This window comes from Coptis chinensis, chromosome 6 (assembly GCF_015680905.1).
Source record: "Coptis chinensis isolate HL-2020 chromosome 6, ASM1568090v1, whole genome shotgun sequence".
Lineage (NCBI taxonomy): Eukaryota > Viridiplantae > Streptophyta > Magnoliopsida > Ranunculales > Ranunculaceae > Coptis > Coptis chinensis.
This window is the reverse complement of record NC_141461.1, coordinates 17,790,726-17,817,353: the sequence shown is the minus strand read 5'-3', so window position 1 is coordinate 17,817,353 and position 26,628 is coordinate 17,790,726. Positions and strand designations below refer to the sequence as shown.

At 36.8% G+C, this 26,628-nt stretch overlaps 2 protein-coding genes across 3 annotated transcripts; one reads left to right on the top strand and one right to left on the bottom strand.

Annotated features, from left to right (window-relative positions):
• Positions 1–16,536: 16,536 nt before the first annotated feature.
• LOC147491872 (chlorophyll a-b binding protein 40, chloroplastic-like) lies at positions 16,537–22,967 on the top strand. Its single transcript, XM_086564062.1, has 2 exons — positions 16,537–17,130; positions 22,631–22,967. Exons 1-2 carry the CDS (start codon positions 16,537–16,539, stop codon positions 22,850–22,852), a joined length of 816 nt encoding a protein of 271 aa, XP_086420188.1. The 3' UTR covers positions 22,853–22,967.
• Positions 22,968–23,354: 387 nt separating this feature from the next.
• LOC147491871 (chaperone protein dnaJ C76, chloroplastic-like) lies at positions 23,355–26,290 on the bottom strand. 2 transcript variants are annotated; one of them, XM_086564060.1, is made up of 6 exons: positions 25,864–26,290; positions 25,480–25,651; positions 24,947–25,139; positions 24,452–24,558; positions 23,934–24,141; positions 23,355–23,687 (listed from the first exon to the last, which is right to left on the bottom strand). In XM_086564060.1, the coding sequence occupies exons 1-6, from the start codon at positions 25,962–25,964 to the stop codon at positions 23,566–23,568; spliced, it is 903 nt and encodes a 300-aa protein (XP_086420186.1). In that variant the 5' UTR covers positions 25,965–26,290; the 3' UTR covers positions 23,355–23,565. The 2 variants fall into 2 exon arrangements, with proteins under 2 accessions (XP_086420186.1, XP_086420187.1); XM_086564061.1 differs by having other exon boundaries at positions 23,355–23,675; positions 25,864–26,104.
• Positions 26,291–26,628: the final 338 nt, after the last annotated feature.

The following is a 26,628-nucleotide window of genomic DNA, read 5'->3' as shown; positions in this document are numbered from 1 at the left end:
TGCAAAAAAGCTTGAGAGAAAACCCAAACCCCACCACCATTAACATTACCTGGAAAGCTTAATCTTGGCTGTATTTGTTGTCATCGTCACCAAATCTTTCTGTACATTTATCAAGTTAGTAAAAAGAGTAACTTAATAAGCTACATACTAACCAAACTTTATCATTGTCTTTAACTATGTTAAATAATTTTGCCTATTTCTCTTTCCAAATTATTATACTTAAGGCTTAGGCTTTGAGTACTCACATATTATCTGTGTATCTCTATACTAATTAGACCTTGAATTATAAGTTTTGACAGTATGGCTAGGAAAAAAACTTGTGTTAACTTTATACGCACCCTCTCGAAACAATCCTGGCTTCGACGTCAAGGACGTATGCATTTAAGACACAGTTCTTCACCTCGAATCCCGACATTATCATCCAAAGACATCGATACGTGTTTAATAAATAATATATTATACAATTATACTAAATATAGAGATAGTAGCTCAGATAAAGGATATAATTCTAATAAAAAATTTATTGTTTCTAGTGATATCGACATGTCGAACGAAAGTATTGAATCTGCAACTCAAATCAGCTCATCTTCCTCGATTTCGTTATCACAAAGAATTGAGACTGACGTACCAGAGTGGCGTCCCACATATTTGGTTGATGACTTAGCATGCCATCCTTTTGAGACTGTGAGCTCAGAGTCTAAGTGCGAAGTTATGGACGACGATAGTATATGGAGTAGTGGTTTGAATCCTTGTTTTCCAAAAAGACCCAACTTAGACATAGTTAAAGCTGCCTACCAGATACCAGACACTATCCACCTTCAACATTACGCTAGAAGTATGAAAGGAACTAGATGCCAAAGTGGCGATCCTCAAACAACCTTTATTACTGTTGGGCAAATACCTACTGGTTTGCGCTTTATGTTATCTGACCTCGATCTAGAGGTACTGAACCATCTGACTATCTCTCCTGTCCAAGGCATATGCAATTTTTGGAGACTATTGTACATTTGTAATTACTATAATTCTCACCTTGCATCCGATGTACGAATATCCCAAAGAATCCGTCTTATCGACATTCAAAAACACTATACCTTTGTCGAACGTATGGAAAAGAATAAAAACGGTATATCGAGAGCCTAGTGGCTATTTTTATTCCAAAAAACGAATCAACAGCGCAGGCATCATAGGGATAAATCAAGATAGTGATTTCAGATGGCCATTATATTCTATCATTATATCTGGGCAATGGGAGTCATCTGCTTCTATCACTGTTCCATCCTTGGCACATCCTGTCTTTAACATTAGAGGTACGTTATTTTACAACACCCCATCTCTTGAACCCATCTTTCAACCCTCTATCTCGGACCTACTATCTGACTGGTCTATCGTTGTGACCTTGTTTCAGTACCAAGACCAGCCTAAATGAGAAGTCTTGGAGAATCCACTAGAGTAATGGAGCTTTTAAAAGGCACTGATGAAGAAATCACTACTCGAATTGGTGCTGATAAATATGGTAATCCAAAATTGAATATCGATCTTCCAGATATCGATAATTATGTCGCTTCTTTATATTTCCTAAAAAGTACCGTCCTTCGAGGTCAAGATCCTTTACTTCCCCAATCTGTTATGCCATGCAAAACTATTCCATGTCCCTTACAACCTTGTTCTTCTGAAAAAGTATTAAGAAAAACTTTTGATTTTGCTGAATTGCCTGCTAACACTCCACGATGTTATTTTGATTATATGCTAAATGGGTTTAAAATGACTAAAGATCTTTTTCCCAAAATCAAACAAGAGATTCCTGATTTCTATAATTATCCACTTTTGCAAGATGTATTTGATCACTACTGCTTATTGTACACGGATATGGGCTTTCGCATTCCTCATGTTCAAGACAAATAAGCCAAACACCTGAAAAGGTTTTTGCAAAAAATAAGTGGTAGCTCCTCCCAGGCTCTTCCCTTTTCTCAAGAACAACCTGTCGATACCGGTCTTCACCAAAAGAAAAGAAAAGAACCTGGTTCCACTGATGCACCACCAACCTCGAGGATACCGAAAGCTGCAAAAATAACCACCACTGAAACAGTTGTCCCTGTGCCTACCAAATCATCAACTATACCAGCCACTCACAAACCTACTGTTCCATCCACAGCTTCAGGCTCCTCTTCTCATTCTGAAGTATTCGTTGCTGATTTCATCCTTAGAAATAAACAAAAAGTTCTTAAATCTGCTTCTTTATTCTCTGATCCTCCGACACCTGGACTCAGAGAAGCTCTTGTCATGAATACTATACTCCCTCGAGATAGATCAGCAATGGTTGAAATTTGCACAACTGAATGTTTTCAAATATTGTGCTCCTCCCTTGAAAAGGTGAGGAAACAACTTTGGTTGTACTCTTGTCCCAGTTTGCTCATGATGTATAATGTATCCATGAATCATAGCTTCATTTTAGGTTAAAGTTGCTGTTGTTGGTCAGTTTGAGCATGATCTGAGGACCTTGCACCTTCTCTGAGAAGATAATGATAAGCTGAAACAAGAGAAAGAGAGAATACAACATTCTTTGGATGAAGAAAAGAAAAAACATGCTTTCACTTGCTCTCAACTGACTTCTGCTAACGCCGAGATGAAGAAATTTGTTGATGATAATACCGAGTTGATCTCGAAATTGAAGGAATCTTATGAGGCAAATGTAGTGATAAGAGCCTAAAACTGTAGTTTTAACCCCTTAAAAATAATACTTTTAGACCAATTATGCGAGTAATAAATAAGAGTTAATGCTGATTACGTGCTTTTATGTATTTCAGGCATTGGAATCGATTATGTTCAGAAATGTGTCACTTTTGTGAGATAAAGGAGCAAGGGTTGGTTGCTAAGAAGTTCTGTGATTAAAAGTCAAGATTCAAGGAGAAAAAACCTTTTTAAAGTCTGGTCAAAGCTGAAAAGTCAAAGTCAACGCGGGAAGAAACATCGCACAAAAGTCAGCAGAACTTCCAAAGACCGTATCCTTGGACTCAGACCTTGGAATTGGGCCTACCTTATGTCAAAATGACCGGCTCAGAAAGAGCTTTCCAATGGTTCAAGCCTTAACCTAATCAAAGGAGCAAAAGTAGATGAAAAGTCTGCTGAAGTCAAATCTAACTGAAAAGGACTATGTGGATTGAAGAAATCGGGTTTTGGGCTCGATTTTTTAGCCCAAAACATGGCTCCTTAGCCCATGCACGAAAAAGTGGATCTTGTCTCCTCCATTTGAAGACACAAGACTTAGCTCTTAAGCATTCGAGTTTTTAGGTAGCCATTAGCCAATAATTTTAAATCTAGTTTTAGACTCCATTAATTAGATTCAATAGCTTGTTTTTAGATCTAGTTTTTACATTCTATTAATTAGTTTTAGAACAAAGTAGATTAGTATTTTAGAATCATATTTAGTCTTTACAATAAAGTATTAGTTTTCATTTGAATTTAGTTTATTGATTAAATTCTTATCAAGTTTTAGTTGTTTAAATTCATAAATTAGCTTGCCTTCATTTGATAATTAGTTAATCATAATCTAGTTTTAATTATTAAATTACTTAGATCTAATTTCGACCATTTAGTTATTAATCATTTCGTAGTTATTAATTTAGTTTTGAATCCTTGATTAGATCAACATAATAAATTTACAATCTTTATATTATGTCTTGTTTAAATTCAATTAGAAATGATAGTTTGATGACTCTAGGCTAAACCTCCATTAGAGGGGTTTAAGGAAGCCTTGATGAAAGCTTGATTGTTGTTAGCGTAAAATAGTCGTAATTTTTCATTCCAATCTAGAAAGTAATTAGTTCACAATGAGAATGAGTTTGATTGCTTCACATGCTAGTTGTTAGTTGGTAGAGATAGTTGTTAGGAATTAGAAACACCCAATTGCTATGCAAAAGCATTGTAATTCAGATTTCGACGAATCTTCGCTAGTTAATTAACTCGAGTTAAAGTGGAATCAATCCCCCCTAATTCCTTATTATAGAGTCAGTTTAGTATTCCGTAGTCAAATTATCGTATCTTGTTAGTATAATTCACATCGTAGTATAATTTCCATCATACTCTCATTAACTTTGGATAAACCGATCATCTAGGAAAACGCTAATTCTAAAGAACTAGGAGTGGAACGAATCTTCTACTCCAACTCTATTACGATAGCATCGAGAGTAGAATAACTTTGATAAACAATAAGCGTGAAAATAACTTTAGTTTTACTTGCGTTTGAGTCTCATAACTTATTCGTAGGTAAAACTATCGTTTTACATTTATCATGTAGCGAGCCTCGAGAGAGGAAAAAAAAAAAAAACAGCTGATCTTGAGACAAAGACAACTAGTTTTAAGGCAAAAGTTCAAAAAGCTAAGCTTGATCTGGCTACAACTGACCAACAGACGAAGTATTGTGTTACAACGATGAGGAGTTTCATACCATATCTCCCTACTGATGTTATCATTGAATACAATTTTGATTCTGATGACGAGAACGAGATGCGTTACGACATTGGTGCCCCTGATCTTGAAAAAGATGTTGTGGACTCTGCTATTGTTGAAACTGTCGATACAGCAATGAGTACCCCACCTTTCAATCCAGACTCGTTCATCAGTACACCCAGCTGTTTGAAGGGAGTCGAAGTGCGGACTGCTCTCAACACCCTTCTTGAAACCAAATATCTTGATGCAAAGCTTACCAAGAATTCCTCCCAGCTCTAGTCTTATTTTTCTGATATCTTTTGATTGTAAAATTGATACAATGATCTAACTATCTCTCTAGATCTCTTTAAACTCCTCTTGAATTTATGCAAATAGATATTTTTGCTTGCTATAATCTCATTATGTATGCAATATATATGATATTTACCAGCTATTAAAAAGAAAAAATATAACTTTTTGATACCATTCCTAACCAAACAACAGCATCAATACTTAGTAAATATATTTTAAAAAAATCATCTTCGAGTTTCGATACCACTCCAACAAAGGCAGTATCGATACTTAATACATATTTTAAAAATTACAATCGATTTTCGATACCACTTCAACTAAAAGCAGTATCGATATTTAATATATATTTTGAAAATTACAATCTATTTTTTATACCACTCCAACCAAAAGCAGTATCGATACCTAGTATATATTTTGAAAATTACAATCGAGTTTCGATACCACTCCAACCAAAAGCAGTATCGATACTTATCATATATTTTGAAAATTACAATCGAGTTTCAATACCCCTCCAACCAAAAGCAGTATCGATACTTATCATATATTTTGAAAATTACAATCGAGTTTCAATACCACTCCAACCAAAAACAGTATCGATACCTAGCATATATTTTGAAAATTACAATCAAGTTTCGATACCACTCCAACCAAAAACAGTATCGATACCTAGCATATATTTTGAAAATTACAATCGAGTTTCGATACCACTCCAACCAAAAGCAGTATCGATACTTAGCATATATTTTGAAAATTACAATCGAGTTTTGATACCACTCTAACCAAAAACAGTATCAATACTTAGCATATATTTTGAAAATTACAATCGAATTTCGATACCACTCCAACAAAAAACAATATCGATACTTAGCATATATTTTGAAAATTACAATCGAGTTTCGATACCACTCCAACTAAAAGCAGTATCGATACTTAGCATATATTTTGAAAATTACAACCGAGTTTCGATATTACTCCAACCAAAAGGAGTATCGATACTTAGTATATATTTTGAAAATTACAACCGAGTTTCGATACCACTCCAACCAAAAGCAGTATCGATACTTAGTATATATTTTGAAAATTACAAACGATTTTCGATACCACTCCAACCAAAAGCAGTATCGATACTTAGTATATATTTTGAAAATTACAAATGAGTTTCGATACCACTCCAACAAAAAACAGTATCGATACTTAATATATATTATCGATACTTCTTTATATATACTTTTGCTTTTGAATCATAATTTTCTGACCTAGTATCGAGATGAGAATTTATATATCACCAGAATTTTTTGCTTACCTTTGCACCCTTTGTTATGCTTAGATATAACAAATAAATATTTATATTTGACAAACAATAACTCTAACCAACTGGCTCATAAACCAACATCCGTTGAATTAAACCATGTCATTAACCTTTATTTAATTATAATTCAAACTTTAAACTGTCCTGCGCACAAACAACGAAGAGTTACTTTTTCATTAATGTTCCTCGTTTTCTTGCTCACCTACCATTAATATTCCTCGTTATCATGCTAAGCACCATTAAATTCCCTCGTTTGTATAATTTTTACTACTATAAAAACCATTTAAACATCTGATTTTGAATCATCTCTTACAATTTCCCTATTGATCAAACCTTATTAGTTTTACTGACTAAAAACCATGTCTCTCATCTGTCTCTTCCTTATTATCTTAGCCATTTTTATGGTTCTGCCCGACTGGCCTCCCCATTGGTCTAACTGTCCTACTACAGATTATTCTGATGACGAGGAAAAAATAGAAGAAGAATCGAAGAAGAAAAAAAAAAAAAAAAAAGAATATGATGATGAATGGTTGAGAGACCCATACTATTATGATTATGTTAAAGATGGCGATGGGTCTTCCACCACCTGTGATGATGAGGATGATGATGAAGATGGTGATGATGAAGATGAAAATGAATATGAAGAAGATGATGATAATGACGATGAAGATGATGATTAACCTTGTTTTCTATATTTTTATTTTTTATTTCAATTTGTAATAGGCTATTTGGCCTACGTTTTTTTCCCTTTTAATGAAATATTATCCCAATATCTCGTCCACTGGCATCCTTAATCATTAATACATGCTTCAACCTTTGACATTATATCCATAATTAAAAACTAACGTCGACATTCGACATTGATATCGACATCGCATTAAAAATACCACTTATAATGACATACCTTATTTTTTTCCTTATTTTGTAACCTGGTATCGATCACCCGATACCACATATTTCATACTTTCTGTGATCACGATCTTTACCTGAGTCCACATCGCTGCCCAGAGATAGATTTTTTGACCTGAACTCGCATTGCTGCCAAGAACAGGATTTTTTGACCCGAACTCGACATTTCTACAAAGAATTGGATTTTTTGACCCGAACTTGACATTTTTGCCAAGAACTGGATTTTTTTATCTGAACTCGCATTGATGCCACGAACAAGATTTTTTTATCCTAACTTGACATTGCTGTCAAGAACTGGATTTTTTTACCCGAACTTGACATTGCTGCCAAGAATTAGATTTTTTTACCTGAATTCGCATTGCTGCCAAGAACAGGATTTTTTTACTCGAACTCGACATTGCTGCCAAGAACTATATTTTTTTACCCGAACTTGACATTTCTACCAAGAACTAGATTTTGTTTGACTTGAACTTGACATTGTTGCCAAGAACTGGATTTTTTTACCTAAACTCGCATTGCTGCCAAGAACAGGATGTTTTTTACCCGAACTCGACATTGTTGTCAAGAATTGGATTTTTTTTACCCGAACTTGACATTAGTGCCACTGGATTTTGTTTGACCTAGTATCAAGATGAGAATCTACAGATCACCAGGATTTTGTTTGACCTGGTATAGAGATGATGATCTACAGATCACCAAGATTTTGTTTGACCTGATATCGAGATGAGGATCTACAGGTCACTAGGATTTTGTTTGACCTGGTATCGAGATGAGAATCTACAGATCACTAGGATTTTGTTTGACCTGGTATCGAGATGAGGATCTACAGATCACCAGGATTTTTGTTTGACATATTATCAATCATATAATTCTAGAAATACAAAGATCTGCTATATTTGTATAAATATTGATTTTGAGAATGACAATATCTTTATTGAATGTATAACCTTAATGAAAAAAAAATACATCATGATACTTGAAATAGTCTTTATTGATAAAATGCTTTCAAATTGCTTACATTTTGAGGCTTTGGTAATATTACACCTTCAGCCGTTTTTAAGTAGTAAACTCCATTTATTCCGACCTTGTGAATGATGTAAAGCCCATCCCAGCTTGCTACTAGTTTGCCAGCCCCTTTTTCTTTAGTAGCTTGAGTGACCATTTTCAAGACCAAATCATCTTCCTGAAAATGTCTTTCTCTTACTTTCTTGTTGAAAGCTTTTCTGAGATGCCTATGATAGGTGTCGAGCCTTACCCTTGCTTGATCCCTTGTTTCCTCGAGATTGAGAACTTCTGAAGCCATTCCTTCATCATTTTTACCATTTACTAAGATTTTAGTTCTGGATGTCATCACCACCATTTCAGATGGAGTTACTGCTTCCATGCCATAGGCCAAAGTAAAAGGTGATTCACTTGTGGCCGTTCGAGGTGTCGTTCTATAAGCCCATAAAACGTTGTTTAGCTCATCTACCCAAAGACCTTTCTTGTCCTCTAACTTTTTCTTGATATTATCTATAATGGTTTTATTTGTTGCATCGGCTTGCCCGTTACCCTGAGCATAGTATGGCGCAGATGTGAAATGCTTTACCTTGTAAGATTCCAAGAAACCTTTCACCTTCTCTCCCTTGAACTGCGGCCCATTATCTGATATAATGGCATAAGGTAACCCATATCGACATATGACTCGTTCAAAAAGGAAATTTATGACATCCTGCTCTTTGGTGTGCTGCAAAGCTATGACTTCTACCCACTTTGTGAAATAGTCTGCGACTGCCAATATGAACCTTCTTTTTCCTCTCCCTGGTGTTAGTGGACCAACAATATCCATACCCCATAGAGCAAAAGGCCAGGGGTTTGAGACATAATGCAACTCTTCAGCTGGAACATGTATGACTTTCCCTTGAATTTGGCATTGTACACATTTTTCGCATATCGAAAACAGTCTCTTTGCATCTGAGGCCAGATATCCCTGCCTTGTGATTTTATTAGTCAGCGATCTACCAGCTGAGTGGTTTCCATATTCACCTTTGTGAAGCTCGGCAATGATTAGATGTGCTTCCTCAGGCGATATGCATTTCAAATGTGGACTTCTAAGATTCTTTCAATATGACATAACTTATTATCAATCAATACATATCTTTGAGTGCCAGACTTAATCCTTCTGGCCTCATTTTTGTCCTCCATTACTTTGCCCTCAGATAAGTATGAGATATATGCTTCCATCCATGACGCCCCAGTGTGTCAATCTTCATCACTTCTGAGTCGTTGATATCGATGCTTGGCCTTTGTTGAACTCTAATATGTAGAGTGCGACCCTCTGTGTTTTCCAGCATCGCTGCAACATATGCCAGGGCATCAACATGCATGTTCTCATTTCTATTGAGATGCTGAAGCTTTATCTTACTGAAGTCCCTAAATTTGGATTTTATGAAGTTCAAATAATCCACCATATTTTCACATTTTGCCAAATATCCTCCATTGATCTGGCTGACCACGAGCATCGAGTCACTGAAGATTGACAACTCTTTTATGTTGAGAGATCTAGCCATTTCGAGACCAGCTATTAAAGCTTCATACTCAGCCTCATTATTAGATGCATGGAACCCCAAAGTTATTGCCGTTTTGAGTCTTTGATTTTCAGGAGTGACCAGCACCACTCTGATGCCACACCCCTTATCTCCAGATGATCCATCGACAAATAATCTCCAACCATTAGTTCCCGCTCATGGATCATATGTATTGATAACATCTTCAAGCTCTTGCAGCATTGAGAATTCCTCTTCTTCCATGCCCCAACTAGCATCCTCAGATGGAAAATCTGCCAGAAAATTGGCCAATACCTGACTTTTCTCTGATACTCGGTTTTGATACTCTACTCCAAATTCATTTATTAGTATTGACCATTTAGACATCCTTCCTGACTTAGCAGTTTTTGCTAGAGTTTACTTTAACAGTAGATTCGTCATCACTATCACAGAATGTGCTTGAAAATATGGCTTCAGCCTCTGAGATGAAAATAAAAGTGCCAAAGCATATTTCTCTAGAATAAAGTACCGAGTCTCCGCCTCGAGCATCGTTTTTCTCTGAAAATATACCGGCCTTTCTGATAAGCACCCAAAACTGTAATATTAAACCCCGAGAGGCATAGCATTTTGGTCGATTATGTGTTTAATAATCATGTAATAATTATATTTTCGTACTTTTGCAGGTTTCCGCATTTAAAATAAATATAATGATAAAACATGCATCGGCACGGAATACCGGAATATTTGAAGTTTCCCACTCAACCCCGTGAAGCCCAATAGAGCCCCGACTAGAGCGAAGTTTTCAAAAACAAAACCGGTCGGCGGTCGGTCCACATATAAAGAAGCGAAGAACTTCCGGCTCAAATCGGATAAATCGAGTGCCGACGTTGGCTAGTGAACTACCGAGAGCGACCAGGGGTGACAAACAAACTCTAAAAAAGACAGAAAGTTATAAAACGCCAAAAATCGGGCGCCACCAGACATACTAAGTGGACCTACTCTGCGGGCCCAAAGGCATGACGAAGTCGGCAAGATAGGCAGTGGCAAGTAATGGTCACAAATTTGTGCCACCTTGCAATGAGAAAGACACGTACCAATTCAATGTTTGAATTGAATTGGGCTAAAAGATGAAACTAAAACATATAAAGACAAAACCTTATAAGCTAAATGACAAAATTTAATATAGGTAAAACAAAACTTTGAACGTTTCAGATAGGTAACAAACAAACCTGATTAATTGTTAGGATTTCACGTGAAGGGTTTTTCGCCTATATATATGAGGGGGTAGCTTTCATTATTTTCCCTTCAGCATTTTATGCTCTAGCTTTCGCTTAGCAGTAGTTAGTTTTAATTCAAAGACTTACATTCCGGCCATTTACTTTCCAAAGAAATTAAAATCTTCGTAAGTCATTTTATCCTTAATAATCATTTCTTTTCTAGTGTAATTCCTGTCCTGCATTTATTTACTTAATGTATACAGCAAGTTTTATTATTCCTTCAATGACCATGAGCTAATCCCCCCCGGGGGAGGGTTATGCTGCTCGTGTGAGAATCCAGATTGACTCGTTAATATTCTAGAATCACTACTTAGGAATTAGGCATAGATTAGACATCCGGTCCCAAAATGATCGAGATCGCATAAATTTGAGAGGCCGATGCTCCATAATTGATCTCGGTAGCGACCTAAAATATCTCGCTAGCGACTCATGGTGTGTCGACTCTCCAAATTGTCTAGTTGATGTGGAATTGAGCCAAGAACTTAAATGATATTCCAGAGATGAAATATTAGTTCAACTCCTTATGCTAGTGTGATGCAGCTCAGAGATGTGGGCATGCGCTAGGGATCAATACTCGACGTCATCTCCGAACACGAGACAAATTAGAGATGTAGTGATGTGGTAATATAAACTGTTAAAAAATAATTCTTGCATGAGTATGATTAACTCTCTCCCTATTTATCTATTTTTGTTTACCCACATATAATCACCGTAGTAATTTACATTATTTGCATTACCGTTAATTTAATTAAAACCAACTAAAAAACCTAAAATCCTACTCACTAAAAGTTGTAATTCCAGTTGTGAACCTTTTCCGAGCCCTAAGGTTTGGACGATCCCTTACTCGACCTATCCTACTAAACCCACGTGAGTAAGGTAACTTGACTAAAATGTACGACTATACGGACGTTGGACTTTGGACTTTGAACTTGGGTTTTGGACTTCGGACTTTGGACTGTGGACCTCGGACTTAAGAAAATAAGTAACTGAAAACAATAAACGTGTGTTAAGAGAGTTTTATTACTTTCCAACCCATTTTCTACTTTCACAAGGACAGAACTTATAACAAAATCTGATACAGCCAAATAAATGAGCAAACTTTCTCCCTCATCTAGTTTTGTAAGTGTTGGCATTTCTTGCAAATATTTCTTTAATTTCATAAAATGCTTCTTCACATTCCTCATTCTAACATAATTTAACATTCTTTTTAAGCAACTTAAAAAGCGGCTTACATCGATCCGAAGTTCTGGAGATGAATCTATTGAGCGCAGATATTCTTCCCGTCAACCATTGTATCTGCTTTCTGGTTGTAGGAGATGACATTTGTTGAAGTGCTCGTATTTGATCAGGATTAGCATTGATACCCCGCTTCGTAACAATGTACCCCAAAAACTTGCCAGAACTAACCCCGAAGGTACACTTTTCAGGATTAAGCTTCATATTAAACTCTCGCAATATTTTGAATACAGTGTTGAGGTCCTTTACATGATCTACAACTTTCATAGATTTGATGACCATATCATCTATATAGACCTCGACAATTTGTTTGATGAGTTTTTTAAACATTCTCTCTACTAGTCTTTGATAAGTGGCTCCCGCGTTCTTCAACCCAAATGACATTCTGATAAAATAGTATATCCCTCCATTAACGACAAACGCCGTTTTTAGTTGGTCCACAATAGCCATTAGAATCTGAAAATATCCTGAATACCCATCACAAAAACTGATCAACTCAAAACTAGCAGTTCGATCAGCCAACTCATCAATTCTAGGCATGGGATAATAATCCTTTGGACACTTTTTATTTACATCGGTAAAGTCGACACAAATTCGAACTTTACCATCTTTCTTAGGTACTACCACGATTTTTGCTACCCATTGAGAATGCTCCACCTCTCTGATTATGCCATTTTTTAACATCTTCTGTATCTCGACTTGCACCGCTTCTTCATACATCGGTCTCATCTTTCGATATTTTTGGTGCATCGGAATTGCATTCTCTTCCATATTCAGCTTGTGTGAACAAACATCTGGATTGATACTAGTGAGGTCCGACATCGACCATGCAAAAACATCCTGATTCTCTTTCAAAAAAACCATCAACTTATTTCTTATGTTTTCCTCCATCTCTGTACCAATGAACGTATGACGCTCACTTTCTCCTGTACTATTAACTTTCTCCACCGTTTCTATGGTCTTTCTTTCCCAGAGGGGCTCTTCATGTTGCTTGAGCTCTTGAGTGAACTTTACCTGCTCATGTATCTGCACATTGGTGTCGACAGGCAAAGCTTGCTGTAACTGCTAGTTAGAATTTTTCAAGACGCCCCCAGTGTCTTGGCTTTTCCCCTTTATCATTCCCTTTACTGTGACAAAATTACATTTTTCTGACTCGGACTGATCTCTCCTAATTTCATGCAATCCATATACAGTCGGGAATCGGATGACTTGATAGAATGTGCTAGGCACAACCCACATTTTGTGTATCCACTTCCTTCCCAATATGGCATTGTGATCAGAATGGTGCTTGATGACCACGAATGTCGTCATAACCGTTTGAGGCCCAGCTCGAACTGATAATTTTATCTCTCCAGCTGGCTTGGTACAAGTTCCATTAAAACCATATAAACTGAACTTCGGTGGCTTTAAATGAGACTCATCGAAACCAATTCCTTTGAATGCTCTCCAAAATAAAATATTAACTGAACTACCGCAGTCCACTAATATCTTTTGTACATCATAGCCCGCAATACGCAAAGTGATTAACAAAGCATTGTCATGTGGTAACATTACCTTGGATAGATCCTCTGGTACGAACATAATTGCCCCAGGAATGCTAGCCGACACCAGCTGCTGATTCACCGAACTTGGCTCGACATTGACCTCGAGCACCTCTTTCACCGTCGATATCTTTCTTATCTTATCTCGAAGGATTTTTTCTGGGGAATTTCTCCTTTGTAAATCATGTTTATTACCCCCAATGGTTTCTCACGTATAGTCGCCGTTTCTTCAGGTCTAACATCAGCCCGAAATTCTCTCAATTTTTCTTCCTTCATGAGCCTATCAATCTCTTTTATCAGCTGCAGACACCTTTTAGTTTCATGGTTCTCAACCTTATGAAATTGACAGTAAAGTCTACCTTTTATCTCCCTAATAGTGAATTTCGGCCAAATCACGAACTCTTCTTTCACTATCATCCTCAATATATCTTCCGGCGTGGAATTAAGAGCTATGAAATTACTAGGATCTAATTCCTCCTTCAGTGTTTTCTCAAACTTCCTTCTTTGTTGCGGCTGATTATCTCTGTTTGTGTACTGCTCCTGAAGTCTCTTATGATCTGACCTCGAGGAATCTCGATTTTCATATCGATAAGTACTATCTTTATCTCTTCTTCCTGCATCAGTGGCTTGCAACACTACTTGAGTGGTGGCCGTCTTTAATCCTTCCTCGACTCTGATATCTTTATCAGCTTTATCATATAATTCTTGCAAAGTTTTAACCTCTTTTCTCAACATATACTTGTGCATAAAAGATCTTGGTATTACACCTGCTTGGAAGGCTATGATAGCTATCATTTCTGATTCATCCAATCTTTCTACCGACTGGGTTTCGGTCCTTGAACCTTGCCAAGAAATCTTTCAATGATTCCTTTTTCGCTTGACTTTAATTGAAATAAGGTCGACACCTGCTTTGGCTTCACCCTCACTTTGGTGACCGTAATTGGTGAGGAACCTTTCTTCGATTTCACGAAAGCATGAAATGGATCCCTCCGGAATTGTGCAAAACCATTTTAATGCTTTGTCTTTCAAGCTTGAAGAAAACGATCGACATAGGTTAGTATCCCAATACTCGGTACCCTAATATATCAAGAACTGATGTCGATAACTAAAAAGATGGTCCATGGGATCAGTGGTCCCCTCATACTGACTGAATTTTGGATTCTTGAACTTTGGAGGTAAAAGAGCCCTTTCTATCTCCTTTTTCAATGGATTCCTACTCATATCGTCTGCCAGCTTTCATATCGAAGTTGAGACCTTTTCCAGTAGCTGATCTCCTAATTGCTTCTGCATCATTTCTTGCACCATTTCTTTCGTGATTGGTACTTTAACTTCTTCTTTTTGCACCACCTTTGGTGTCGCTCTCGCCACAGATTGTACTTCTTCAAGATGACTTCTTCTCACCTCCTCAAGGTGACTCTTTCTCACCAATGGGGTGCTGAGCTCGACTCCTCGTCATCCTTCTCATACATAGCGTCTTCAGCACGCTTTTCCTTTTCTTCCCTCACCGCTTTATTTTCAGCCATTAACATCTTATTTTGTTTTTCCAATTCAGCCATCCTTCTCAACAAATCTTTCAAAGATACTTCTTCCTCTCGTATCTCATCCACTTCTTCCACCGGGCCTACTTCATCGATCGTCCTAGTTCTTAAGCTTTGCATTCTTAAATGCTGCTTGAGACGTGCTTGCTTCATCAACCATTAATACTTTACTTGATGTCGCTCGTTTGGGAGGCATCTTGACAAGAAACCAAATATCTCTCTAAACAAATTCACTATTCTTCACTGATCCTATCGAAACTCCTTCAACCCCCTTAACAGTAGATTTGAAACTCCAAAGAAAACAAGAAAAGAGTGTCCTTTCTTGATCCTTGAAACACGGACGGCGCCAATGTAGTTTGCAAAGAAGTTTCTCAAATATCAACAATCAAGAATTAAACAAGAATCAGGAACAAAGATCGAGTTGAAATTTATTTTTATTGATTAGTAATAGTGGCTACAAGTTTTTCTCTTTCTCTATCTTTGCTCTGGTTTTGTTGGTTTTTCTCTAATGAATTTGGAATGAATGTTTCTTCCTCTTTCCAGTCTTTATATAGTGTTGCAATGGTGGCGTCGCCCAATCATTTCCTGCCACGTGTCGTTTCTCTTCTTCCTCCTCATTTTCCCGCTTTTCTGGCAACATACAAACTATAGTGCGAAATATCAACAATCATGTCGATATTTCTTATTAATCACAATATTTGGGTGGAATATCGGGGTGACGATATTTGCCCAGGACACCCACCAATCATGTACTGAACATTAAGCCTTCAAAGAGAACTACCACACAAACAGATTCCTCTGCTATTCGATTTGTCATTTTTATATCATGTATGTCGACTGTACTTATCCTGCTGCTTGAATCAGTTGAATGTATGGAGCAATTTCAATTGAAGTTCATCTTTATAAAAAAAAACGACATATAGGCCTGCAAAGAAGTTGAACCGGTACAATCTTGAGCTTGTGATCGGCAGCATGTGGCATACACACAAACAAAATGGAGGTAGCAGTGGAGCACCATGTCATGCAAATAGCTCAAAAAGATATGAATTGTTATACGATCTCACCAGCTGACACTTGGCAGGTGCTAATTGGCCAACAAAGAACAGTCACAAGAGGTCTATTGTGTGGACTCTTATGGATAATATGTGTGGACATGAAGGGTGGGAAGTGATGAAAGGTGGAAGAGCCACACAAGAAAGATTTTGGGCATTTTTCATGGTGTATAGAGACTTAGAGACTATCAGGTGACAAACAATTGAAGCTCAAAATGGCAGAAACCAATAAGAAAAGAGATAGAGATCTCAAGAGATAAGGACCCGACCCTCATGGCCTCACTACTTCTATTAATTCAGACTTGAGCATTAGTCACAAGCATCTCTGTGCTTAGCAACCATACCAAAGAGTGACAAGAAACTAGTACTTATCAATTCATATCTCTGAATCCTGTTATTTCTATTTAGCACCATGGCTGCTTCAACAATGGCACTATCTTCTCCCTCCTTTGCTGGAAAGACAGTAAAGCTCGCCCCATCAGTTTCTGAGGTTCTAGGTGAAGGCAGGATCACCATGAGAAAAACTGTGGCCAAGCCAAAGACAGTCTCATCTAGCCCATGGTATGGTCCAGATAGAGTCAAGTACTTGGGACCTTTCTCTGGTGAGTCGCCATCTTATCTAACTGGTGAATTCCCTGGTGACTACGGTTGGGACACCGCTGGCCTCTCTGCTGACCCCGAAACTTTTGCCAAGAACCGTGAACTTGAGGTCATTCACTCGAGATGGGCAATGCTTGGAGCCCTTGGATGCGTCTTCCCCGAACTACTTGCCCGCAATGGGGTGAAATTCGGAGAGGCGGTATGGTTCAAGGCCGGAGCACAAATTTTCAGTGAGGGTGGATTGGACTACTTGGGCAACCCCAGCTTGGTACATGCCCAAAGCATTCTAGCCATCTGGGCCACACAAGTAATCTTGATGGGCGCAGTAGAGGGCTACCGCGTTGCTGGTGGACCACTCGGTGAGGTAGTCGACCCATTGTACCCTGGGGGGAGCTTTGACCCTCTTGTTAGAATAGTTGTATGATCACAGCAACTAAAGTAGAACGTAAGGAACGATTAAAGAAACAAGGACAGGATGGCGGGAATAACCAAGGCGGATTAAGTCATCCTTAAGGAAAGATTTTGCCCTTCCAATGGTGCGAAAGGCATCCTGGCGTCTTCCTCACGAGGATTCAATGGTTAACAATGACTTTTGCACTAGAACGGACTACCCTCTTATAACTCTCTCCGGCCGACGGGGAAGAAGAAAGAAAAAAGGATTGGTTTGAGTTTTCTGTTTCTCGAGTTGAGTTTTGATCAGTCTCTTTTCTCTATGGACTCACAAAACCTATTTATAGAGGTTAGGAGAAAGAGAGACCAACTCTAATAGAACATTTCTTGTCAAGAAAAAGGCAAAACAAGTTTAGGCTATTGGTCAAACCACTACCCACAACGATCCCAAGCCCGGGCCCGAACCCTACCCGATGTGGTGGATAACCAATGTGGGGACTATCTACTATGCACTAAAGTGGTGAGAATACCATTTGTTCATCTCCTCCACTTTGCACACACACACTAGTATTTAGAAATACACAAGAGATTCCAACAATCCCCACTTTTTCAAAATACTAATAGTCCCCACTATTTTGGAATATGATATTACAAAAGAAATGGGTTAACGAAATGCCGAGAGAATCGAAAAACAATGCATAAGATCTTGGTGCTTTCACGGGCTTGAACCCACCATAGGGTAACATGTCTTATAATACGAAAGTGGTGGATTAAAAAATCTTTGAACCAACATTCCCTTTGTAGTAAAATAGAGGACATGCACCACATTGCTCTTTCATTATATGCACGTGTTAAACTTTTTGGCCCTTTCTTGTTGCTGTGTTATGTGAATGCTCTAGAGAGTTTTTGCACGAATACTCATAAGAACCGACCAGTTCTACATTCAAAAGGTGGATATCCATAAAGTGTACATAGCGGTTAGAATACACTATCTCATAAAAAAATAATGGACTATGGATTCCATTAAGAAAAATAACTTCGGCCTTTTCTCATTGCTATTCAAGTTATACAAAGTTATCTAGTCATAGGGTGGGGCGTCTCAAAAGAAAGACAATAGCATACCAGGCGGCGAGGGTGACTTGTTTTTCCCTTTGAACCTAATTCATGGGATCTCCAATCACATAGGTGGGGTTGCCGTCGATGTAAGCCTCTATCTAAGGCAAAAGTCTCATCCCCTCGACGATAACCACTTGCCTCCAAAGAAGTGGTGCGGTTAGACATGTGGCCAAGCTAAGTCCAACCTAACATAATCTCTAGCAACCATTGATTAAGTTATATCTCAACTTACATGTATTCTTTTCCCATTGCACATAAGATAACATGTCTTAGCTATTGCAATAGAGACGGTTAAAAAGCATATACACATCGGAGGTTTTTTTAGAGCCAATGGGAAGATTTTGCCAAGAGGTTGCTAACCCACTCGGCATCATCATCATGCCTTTACTAAAGGCGATTAGCTTGGATAATATCCAAGACACTCAATTTCCACCAAAGGTAAACACGTAAACATTCTTTGGATCCAGTTTATAACATATTACCCTTCTAACAATGATGGAAATCTACTAAATATCGACAATGGCTCTGCTATAGTACTTGGATAATCGACAATATACATCAAAGTTCCTTATAAGGACCTGATGGGCTATCATTTTATGCCATTAATGTAGGCAATGTCATGTCTCACATACATTATCCATCAAATTTACAATTGGCTACCAATGATATTGACATATTTAGTATGAGAAAACACAAGAAGATTATTTTTCATAAGATGGATATATGCCACAAAAAGTGTTAACACATGCTTATTATCATAATACCCATACTTTTCAATGAAAAATATTTCTACTAAGTGCTATAACAATATAATGAGACCAACATGAGTTTTAATTCCTATATTCACCAATCATTCAATTACCGAAATTCCCTATACCATCCGGCCGGTTTTAAAGATGCCTGGCCTTCAACCATATTCAAACCTCAACATCTTGACAACTATAGCGATTCATGAAAATGAGTTTAACAACATAATAAACTATCATTTTCAATGACGGTTTATGATGTGTTTCAAATAGAATTTCTGCATGTCTCATACACATTCTCAATTAGCACTCATGATATTAAATCATCTAAACAAAGAGATTAAACATATGTCTTGCTTTGCTCTAAAGAAAGTACACATTTTTTATCAACAACGGTGCTTTGACATCCATATGACACTAATATGTTGTTGAATTTCTCATGCCATTTATAGGTGCCAATCAACTTCATACAAAGATTTAACTAAATTGTATACCTTCACTCATCACACCCTGTACTACTTGGTATTGTAGTTCAAGCACAACTACTCAACTAGAGTCTTTAGAATTACGTAGAAGAAATTCTAGTTATATGAGCAAGGTTTCAAAATAGTATAAATCTTGTCTCCGATGAAAACCCCTTGGCTATTATTATTAGCATTGTATTTTGCAATACAACTATCACATTTTAGTTTTCTCTTGAAGATCCAATTCAACTTATAGATCCCCCAATAAATCAAGAGTCCGGTTTAGAGAAGTTGTATCCTTCAAAAAAGGACTTTCTCATGAACATTAAACTTCCTTATAGGTTAATGAATCTTCCTCAAGAAACATATAAACATCATCAAATGGTGGAAATACTCATTGATAGTCTTCCAAATTTCTTGTGCAGAAATAATGGGATTATCTTATGTAGTTCATTATGAACATTCAACCACTCTATGCATTTCTCGCAATAAAATTAGCATATAAGACATTCAATAATAGTGTGGTATCTACAAAATTGTTATCACTCATGACAACTTGAAAACAAACATCACTATTATGAGTTTCACCAATGAATATCTACTAGATAATTCTAGGTCTCAAAAGACTTCTTTTAGATTCATTCACATAGCCTTGGCAAGACACCCCCACATTTTGAAGCATTTTTTGGATAGGCCCAAGACCTTTCCATACTTTGTAGTTCAATGTCTTTCCAATTATCTTGTGAGATGAACTATGGTAAAACAGTGTTATGCATATGGGTCACCACCCCCCACAGTTCAATAGTTACTCAACCTAATCAAACTTACATGCAAAACACATTATATATCTACAAACACTAAAAGAAACAACAACAATAAAATGCACTCTTATGACAAGAATATATTTTACTCAAGTTTATGATTCTGGATCATATTAAACATAGTCATATTATGTTCATGTTATCTATATGAAAGGAAATCCACAAAAGATTCTAATGAATCTTGAAGAATTAGATGAAAAGGGTTTTACCCAAGATAATATCATTATCATCCTTCTTTTCATCATTCAACATTCCAACTGTCATAGGGAGACAATCCACGCACTTGTACATCACCTTGGCTATTTATCCATAGTCATAGGAGGATGATGCCTAATAAGACAATCCACCCGTTACATCTCCTTGTCTAAAATAGTCACTGGAGGATATTGTCTAAGAAGACAATCCATAACTTTACATCTCCTTGACTAAATTAGGTTTAGGAGGATATGATTGTTTCCCATATTGTTTCCTCTCGTAGACAACGATGCTCATTACTTAATAATATATGACATGGTTAAACTTCATGCCTATGTTAAATAATGCATTCATGCCAAACATGGTTAATATCATTTCATAGGTCTAGAAAAAGTAAACTTTAACTGTACCCCTCACAACAAAAAGTATACGATATTTAAGCAAATCTAGCCACTGAATATGCAAAACAATTGAAGACTTCACCTCTTTTTTTTTTTTTACATGAGCTCAAGCAAGATAGGATACCCTATCAACAAGACCTCAAGTACTACCACAACATCTAATGGCTCAACCCACTAATGTCTTCAACTAGAAAAATTTACCAATAAACTATCATCAAGTTCAAAGCAAATCCACGATGATTAATATCCAAAACTAGCATGCTATACAACTTTAACATATGCTATATTGGATATAAGCTACAAGTTACTTCATCTAACATGTATTTTCACAATAGTACAATTTTAACCATCGTCTAACAACACGTACACTCAATAGAGGTAAGCAATTATGCATTAAATACATTATAATTACTATCCAAGATTTGAGTGTGATTGATATTAAATATCTTAAGGTCTCTCTTAGACCATCTACATACATCTACATATGTACAAAGAAAAATAATATCAAACTACTTCTAATCGATCAAACCAATTAATATCTTAGTGATAAACATGTATAATTTGTTGACTAGGTTATTAAAGAAGTTTAAACTTAGGGATTTCCCTCCTAAGAAAAACTAGAATGCAACTCAAGGCAAGAATATCACCATATAATCAAACCAAAAGAATTGCAAAGAGTGAAAAAATACGATACCTAACCAATTGAAAAATCGGATTACCATATATATATTTTCCTCCTAGAAAAAACAGTTCAAAAGAACTGTAATTCTGAACCAGCTCATGAAGAATTGGGTATCAAGCCTTATACCACTGGAAAGATCTTTGAATCAGCTATCCAACACAAAAAGAGGATTGCAAAATCGAGCTCTGAGCTGAAAGTTATAGCAGTTTCCGTAGCAGTGGCCTCTGTCAAAAAAGACCGTTTTTCTTGATAGAAATCTCATATTTGACTCCCACAAACGTAGGAGAAAGGTATACAACCATATAGGGTTTGATAAACCACAAAAGATCAATAAATATTCAATCTTTAATTGGTTTCCCTACCAAAAACGAAATTATTAGAAAATTTCTAAAATCATAACCCAATAACACAAACAATAACTCAAAGTAAAAGACTTATCTTTTGATTGTCGATTATTAAAGCACTCTCCTTTGTTCTACTACAAAAATTCTTTCCTTAAGATTGTTAGAATAGTTGTATGATCACAGCAACTAAAAGTAGAAATGAAGAACGGTATAAAATAAAAACAAGGACGGAGTAATCAAGGAATAACCGGATTAGGCACTTAAGGAAAGATTTTTCCAATGGTGCGAAAGGCAACAGTGGCGTCTTCCTCACGAGATTCAATGGTTAACGGCTGACTGACTTTGCACTAGAAACGGACTACCCTCTAGAACACAATATAACTCTCTCCAAGCAGTGGACGGAAGAAGAAAGAAGAAAAGGATGGTTTGAGTTTTACTTTCTCGAGTTGAGTTTTGATCAGTCTCTTTTCTATGGACTCACAGTCCTATTTATAGAGGTTAGGAGAAAGAGAGACCAACTCCTAATAGAACATTTGAAACTTCTTTGCTTTCGAAAAAAGCAAAACAAGTTTAGGCTATTGGTCAGAACCACTACCCACAACATAAGCCCAAGCCCAAAGCCCGACCCTACCCGATGTGGTGGATAACCAATGGGGACTATCTACTATGCACTAAAGTGGCGAGAATACCATTTGTTCATCTCCTCCACTTTGCACACACACACTAGTATTTAGAAATACACAAGAGATTCCAACACCTCTTGGACTAGCCGAAGATCCCGAGGCATTTTCTGAGCTGAAGGTAAAAGAACTTAAGAATGGGAGACTGGCTATGTTCTCCATGTTTGGGTTTTTTGTTCAAGCCATTGTAACTGGCAAGGGACCATTGGAGAACTTGGCTGACCACCTAGCTGATCCAGTTAACAATAATGCTTGGGCATTTTCCACAAACTTTGTTCCTGGCAAATGATCACAAATATTTTCATTTGCCATTAGATTCTCATTTCTGATGTACATTGTTATGAGCAACCTAGCTAGTCGTGGCTTTTTAATTACCAAAGCAAAACTAGCTAATTCCCGGTTCATCAGCAGTTCACTTCATATGAACTGCGCATGGTACTTCAAAATCAAATCAAGAAGATCTATATGAGTTGATCTCAGGGTTTTGCACACAATTCATTTGGAAAGGTAATTTGAACAAAAAAAGGGATTGATGTATTTATTGTTCAATGCAACTGATCTCAGTAAATCAATTTACTCTTGCCCTGCCATAACCATCTTCAATAATTGATCAAGATGACACGTGATTGTGAACTTCCATAAGAACACATTTATTTTCAATTTGATACGTAAGCTGATGTTTTGAAGGTTTGAAGACAGATCTTTTCTGATGTTTTACACCACGTAATCGGTCTCGAACGTGTATAAATGGAGGGTCTGCAACAATCAATCTCATGCATTAAACACATTGATCACATGAACTTTGGTGTTCACTAAAACATGCTATTCTATCACATTGTTATTCAATACAGCGTTGCTTTGTATATTCTTGATTCTAATAAATATAAAAATTCTTCTAATTCATTGTATTATATATACAGCTATAATGTTCTAGAGCACCTTATTAAACATGTCGACTTCAGTCCTCATCCTCATATAGATGGCACATTCAATCTTTTGTACTTACTGCCAGAAACTTCTTAACCAGGACCATATTCTTGAGATTTTCTCCACTTGTAACTTCATGCTTGCTCTAGCTCGAGCTTCGGTTTGAGCTGGGGTCTCTTCTTCAACTGTCACCCAAACTATGTTCAATTCAACAGTATTAAGACCAATAATTATTAACATTGTACGTGATATATAGCTCTAACATCAATAAATTTGTCTGTAGATTAATTGTAATAATTACTCATATCCATTACTGTTATCTGTCACTGAGCAGAGTGGGGAAACTCAGCTCAGTACTAATGTAAAGCTATTTTCAATTGACTGTAAAAGAGCTCAAGATGATGCTCATTGCTACTCTATTCACAACTGATGAGAGTACTTACAGTTCTTGGTCTTGTTATTTGGAGTCTGCTCTTTCAGTTGCTTGATAAAGAATTTAGCTGCCATGAACACGTTTGAGGGTCTATCCCATCCACCTCCAAACATGCCATACGCTTCTTTTGGTCGTGGGTGGTTCAGGAATTCAAGCACTGCCAACTCATCCTTGTCTACCCAATGAATGCAGTTAACAGGACATGAGTCAACTGCAACCTGCCGTACGTACACACATTCAATAAATACAATTCCCACGAAGTTGTTAGGACTAGTGCTTCACCTTTTGTTTATATACAGAATGGTACAATAGCGTCTTCAGGATGGTGTCATATATATATTTTTCTAGATATACATTCACTAATTCACGAATTAAATTCCTATATCTCTTACATCTGTTATTGTCACTTACACTAGTTTGAAGAAATGACAATGTGGATTTCAAGAAACCTTAGATGGTGGCTTACTCTTTTAAACTTTCTGAAGTTTGAGAAGGTTCAGCTAGTCAAAACAGATAATTATGTTTTACCTCAATTTGTTTGTCATCGTCACCAAATTGAACTTTAACTCGTGCACAGCCGAGAGCTTCATCCATCATAAATGTATTAGTAGCATGGTGCATACATTCTCTGCAACCTGCATAAAATCAAAATTTAGAGAAGTTGCTACAGGAATACCAGTTTCATATAAGGGTTAACTAGTATTACCCCACTAGATGAGCCAATTAGGATTTCCCCCTTACTAGGTGGGGAAATTAAGGTCTCCCCCATACACACAAAAAAATCAACTTGGGTTGACAGTGTTTTTTTTTGTGTGTATTTGGGGGGACCCTAATTTCCTATTTAGGGGAATCCTAATTGGCTCATATAATTGTCTACAAAGAATATTGTGTAACTGCTAATCCTTAAAGACTTCGAGTTATGAGTTTCGAGCCTAGTTCCTACACACGTAATAGAAAAGCAAGTCCTTGTCAGTTTTGTTTCTTCTGCGCATGTATGATTCAAGTCATGAGCTCGAGAATTACCAACGCATGCATTTTCATCAACAAAAAGAGCTTGGGGTCTCATGGGACCATTCCATGAACTGTAACCAGTGCCAGAGAAGTCCCTCCCAAATTGCCCCCCCACGTTGCCAATAGAAGCATCATAGTCTTTTCTCAGACTATCTTTCATCAAAACTTGATAAGCTTCATTTAGCATCAGTGTGTACTCATGACCCTGAAAAAAGGGATAACAATCAAGGCCCACAAACCAGTATCATCAATACAGTATTTGTTGAAATTCAATAGCGCAGAGCATCCATCAAGGTTCCATTAGCTGATACTACATCTTAATGCATGGAAGTTGAAGAACCATATAAGTTATCGATAAGGACGACTTCACCAATGATGTAATAGGCATATTATTAGCATATATAGGTTGAAGATGTAATAAACGTTACGGCACAGCTAGTGCCTACTTCCTTATCTAAGAGTCTGTTCTAGATTAAGTGTATAGTAGAATTATATAACTTATTTGCTAAAAATTTTGTAAAGGAACATAAGTTTTACATACTGACCTTTTGACCTGCAATATCTGGATGATGTTTCTTTTGCAATTTCCTGTAAGCTTCCTTGATTGCTTTAGGATTTGAATCAAATGAAACTCCAAGCAACTCATAGTAATTCTCTGTTTTGACACCATTAGCTGTGCTTCTACAACACCTGATCACTACAGAATTGTGTCTCCATCTTATAACAAGATGGAAAGAAAATAAAAAAAGAGAAAGGCATAGGCATTAATATTGAGATCATCTACTAAACCAATATCCACCATTTACTATAAGATATATTTTCTTTTCACAAAATTGTTTAGTTTCCAATTCCAAGTAGATAAAAAAAATTAAACTGCCAGTCACTTTGTGCAAACCACTAACAAAACTCAAGCAAGATTTGCCTTTTACCTGAAACTGGCTTTCTTTGGATAAATATATTGTTGAGCTAGAGTAGATTTTGGTTTTAAGAATGGTTGAGCAGGAGATGTAATGGTAGCAGAGATTTGCATTATCTATTTCTTTCTGCAGGTTTTGGATTGACAAACTAAACTATGCCGGTTGAGGTATTCTCTTGAAACTTGGAAGAATGTACTAGCAGGTATGATTGGTTTAAGACGGTTGCCTAAGGTTGTTGAATTGCTCTACACGAACCAAAATATCTTAACTTTTTCTGATTTTGATGTGTTTGTCAAGGACTATCGAAAATCATATTGTCATATTTCAACCGTACCAAAAATCTACATGCAAACACAAGATATTTTTTTGGTATTATTGTCCGATGGTACTTGGTAGCATGGAGTGAAATTTCATATGTAGTTTCATGACTTTCATCCCCATAGATTGGCTAAAATCGCGGGGCGATAACTTATTCTGACGCTCAATCGTGCACCAGGGTTTCACGAGATGCCATCAACGTTCTGCCTGTAGTTTTATTTCAGGTAGTCCAGATTGCAAACTTTTTCTTTGCTCTAAATGCAATTACTGCCTGGCAAAAAATTAAGAATTTAAGACTGACCATTCCATCAGATATTTTCCTAGATAGAGACTAACCTCCAGATATTTTTTAAACACGAATAGACCAATACTCCAATAGCTATTTTTCTCTTTCCCCTTTTTTAAGTACATGTTTAGGTTTTAGTCCTAAATGAGATAACACAAAGTACATGTTTAGGT

Bases quoted from the DNA above. Each gene is read 5' to 3' on its own strand.
- LOC147491872 (XM_086564062.1), top strand. From the start codon at position 16,537: ATGGCTGCTTCAACAATGGCACTATCTTCTCCCTCCTTTGCTGGAAAG. The intron at 17,131-22,630 runs GTTAGAATAGTT...AATACACAAGAG, and splicing joins GGGGGAGCTTTGACCCTCTT to ATTCCAACACCTCTTGGACT.
- LOC147491871 (XM_086564060.1), bottom strand. From the start codon at position 25,964: ATGCAAATCTCTGCTACCATTACATCTCCTGCTCAACCATTCTTAAAA. The intron at 24,559-24,946 runs GTAATTCTCGAG...GATTTTATGCAG, and splicing joins TGATGAAAATGCATGCGTTG to GTTGCAGAGAATGTATGCAC. The intron at 23,688-23,933 runs GTAAGTACTCTC...AATTGAACATAG, and splicing joins AAATAACAAGACCAAGAACT to TTTGGGTGACAGTTGAAGAA.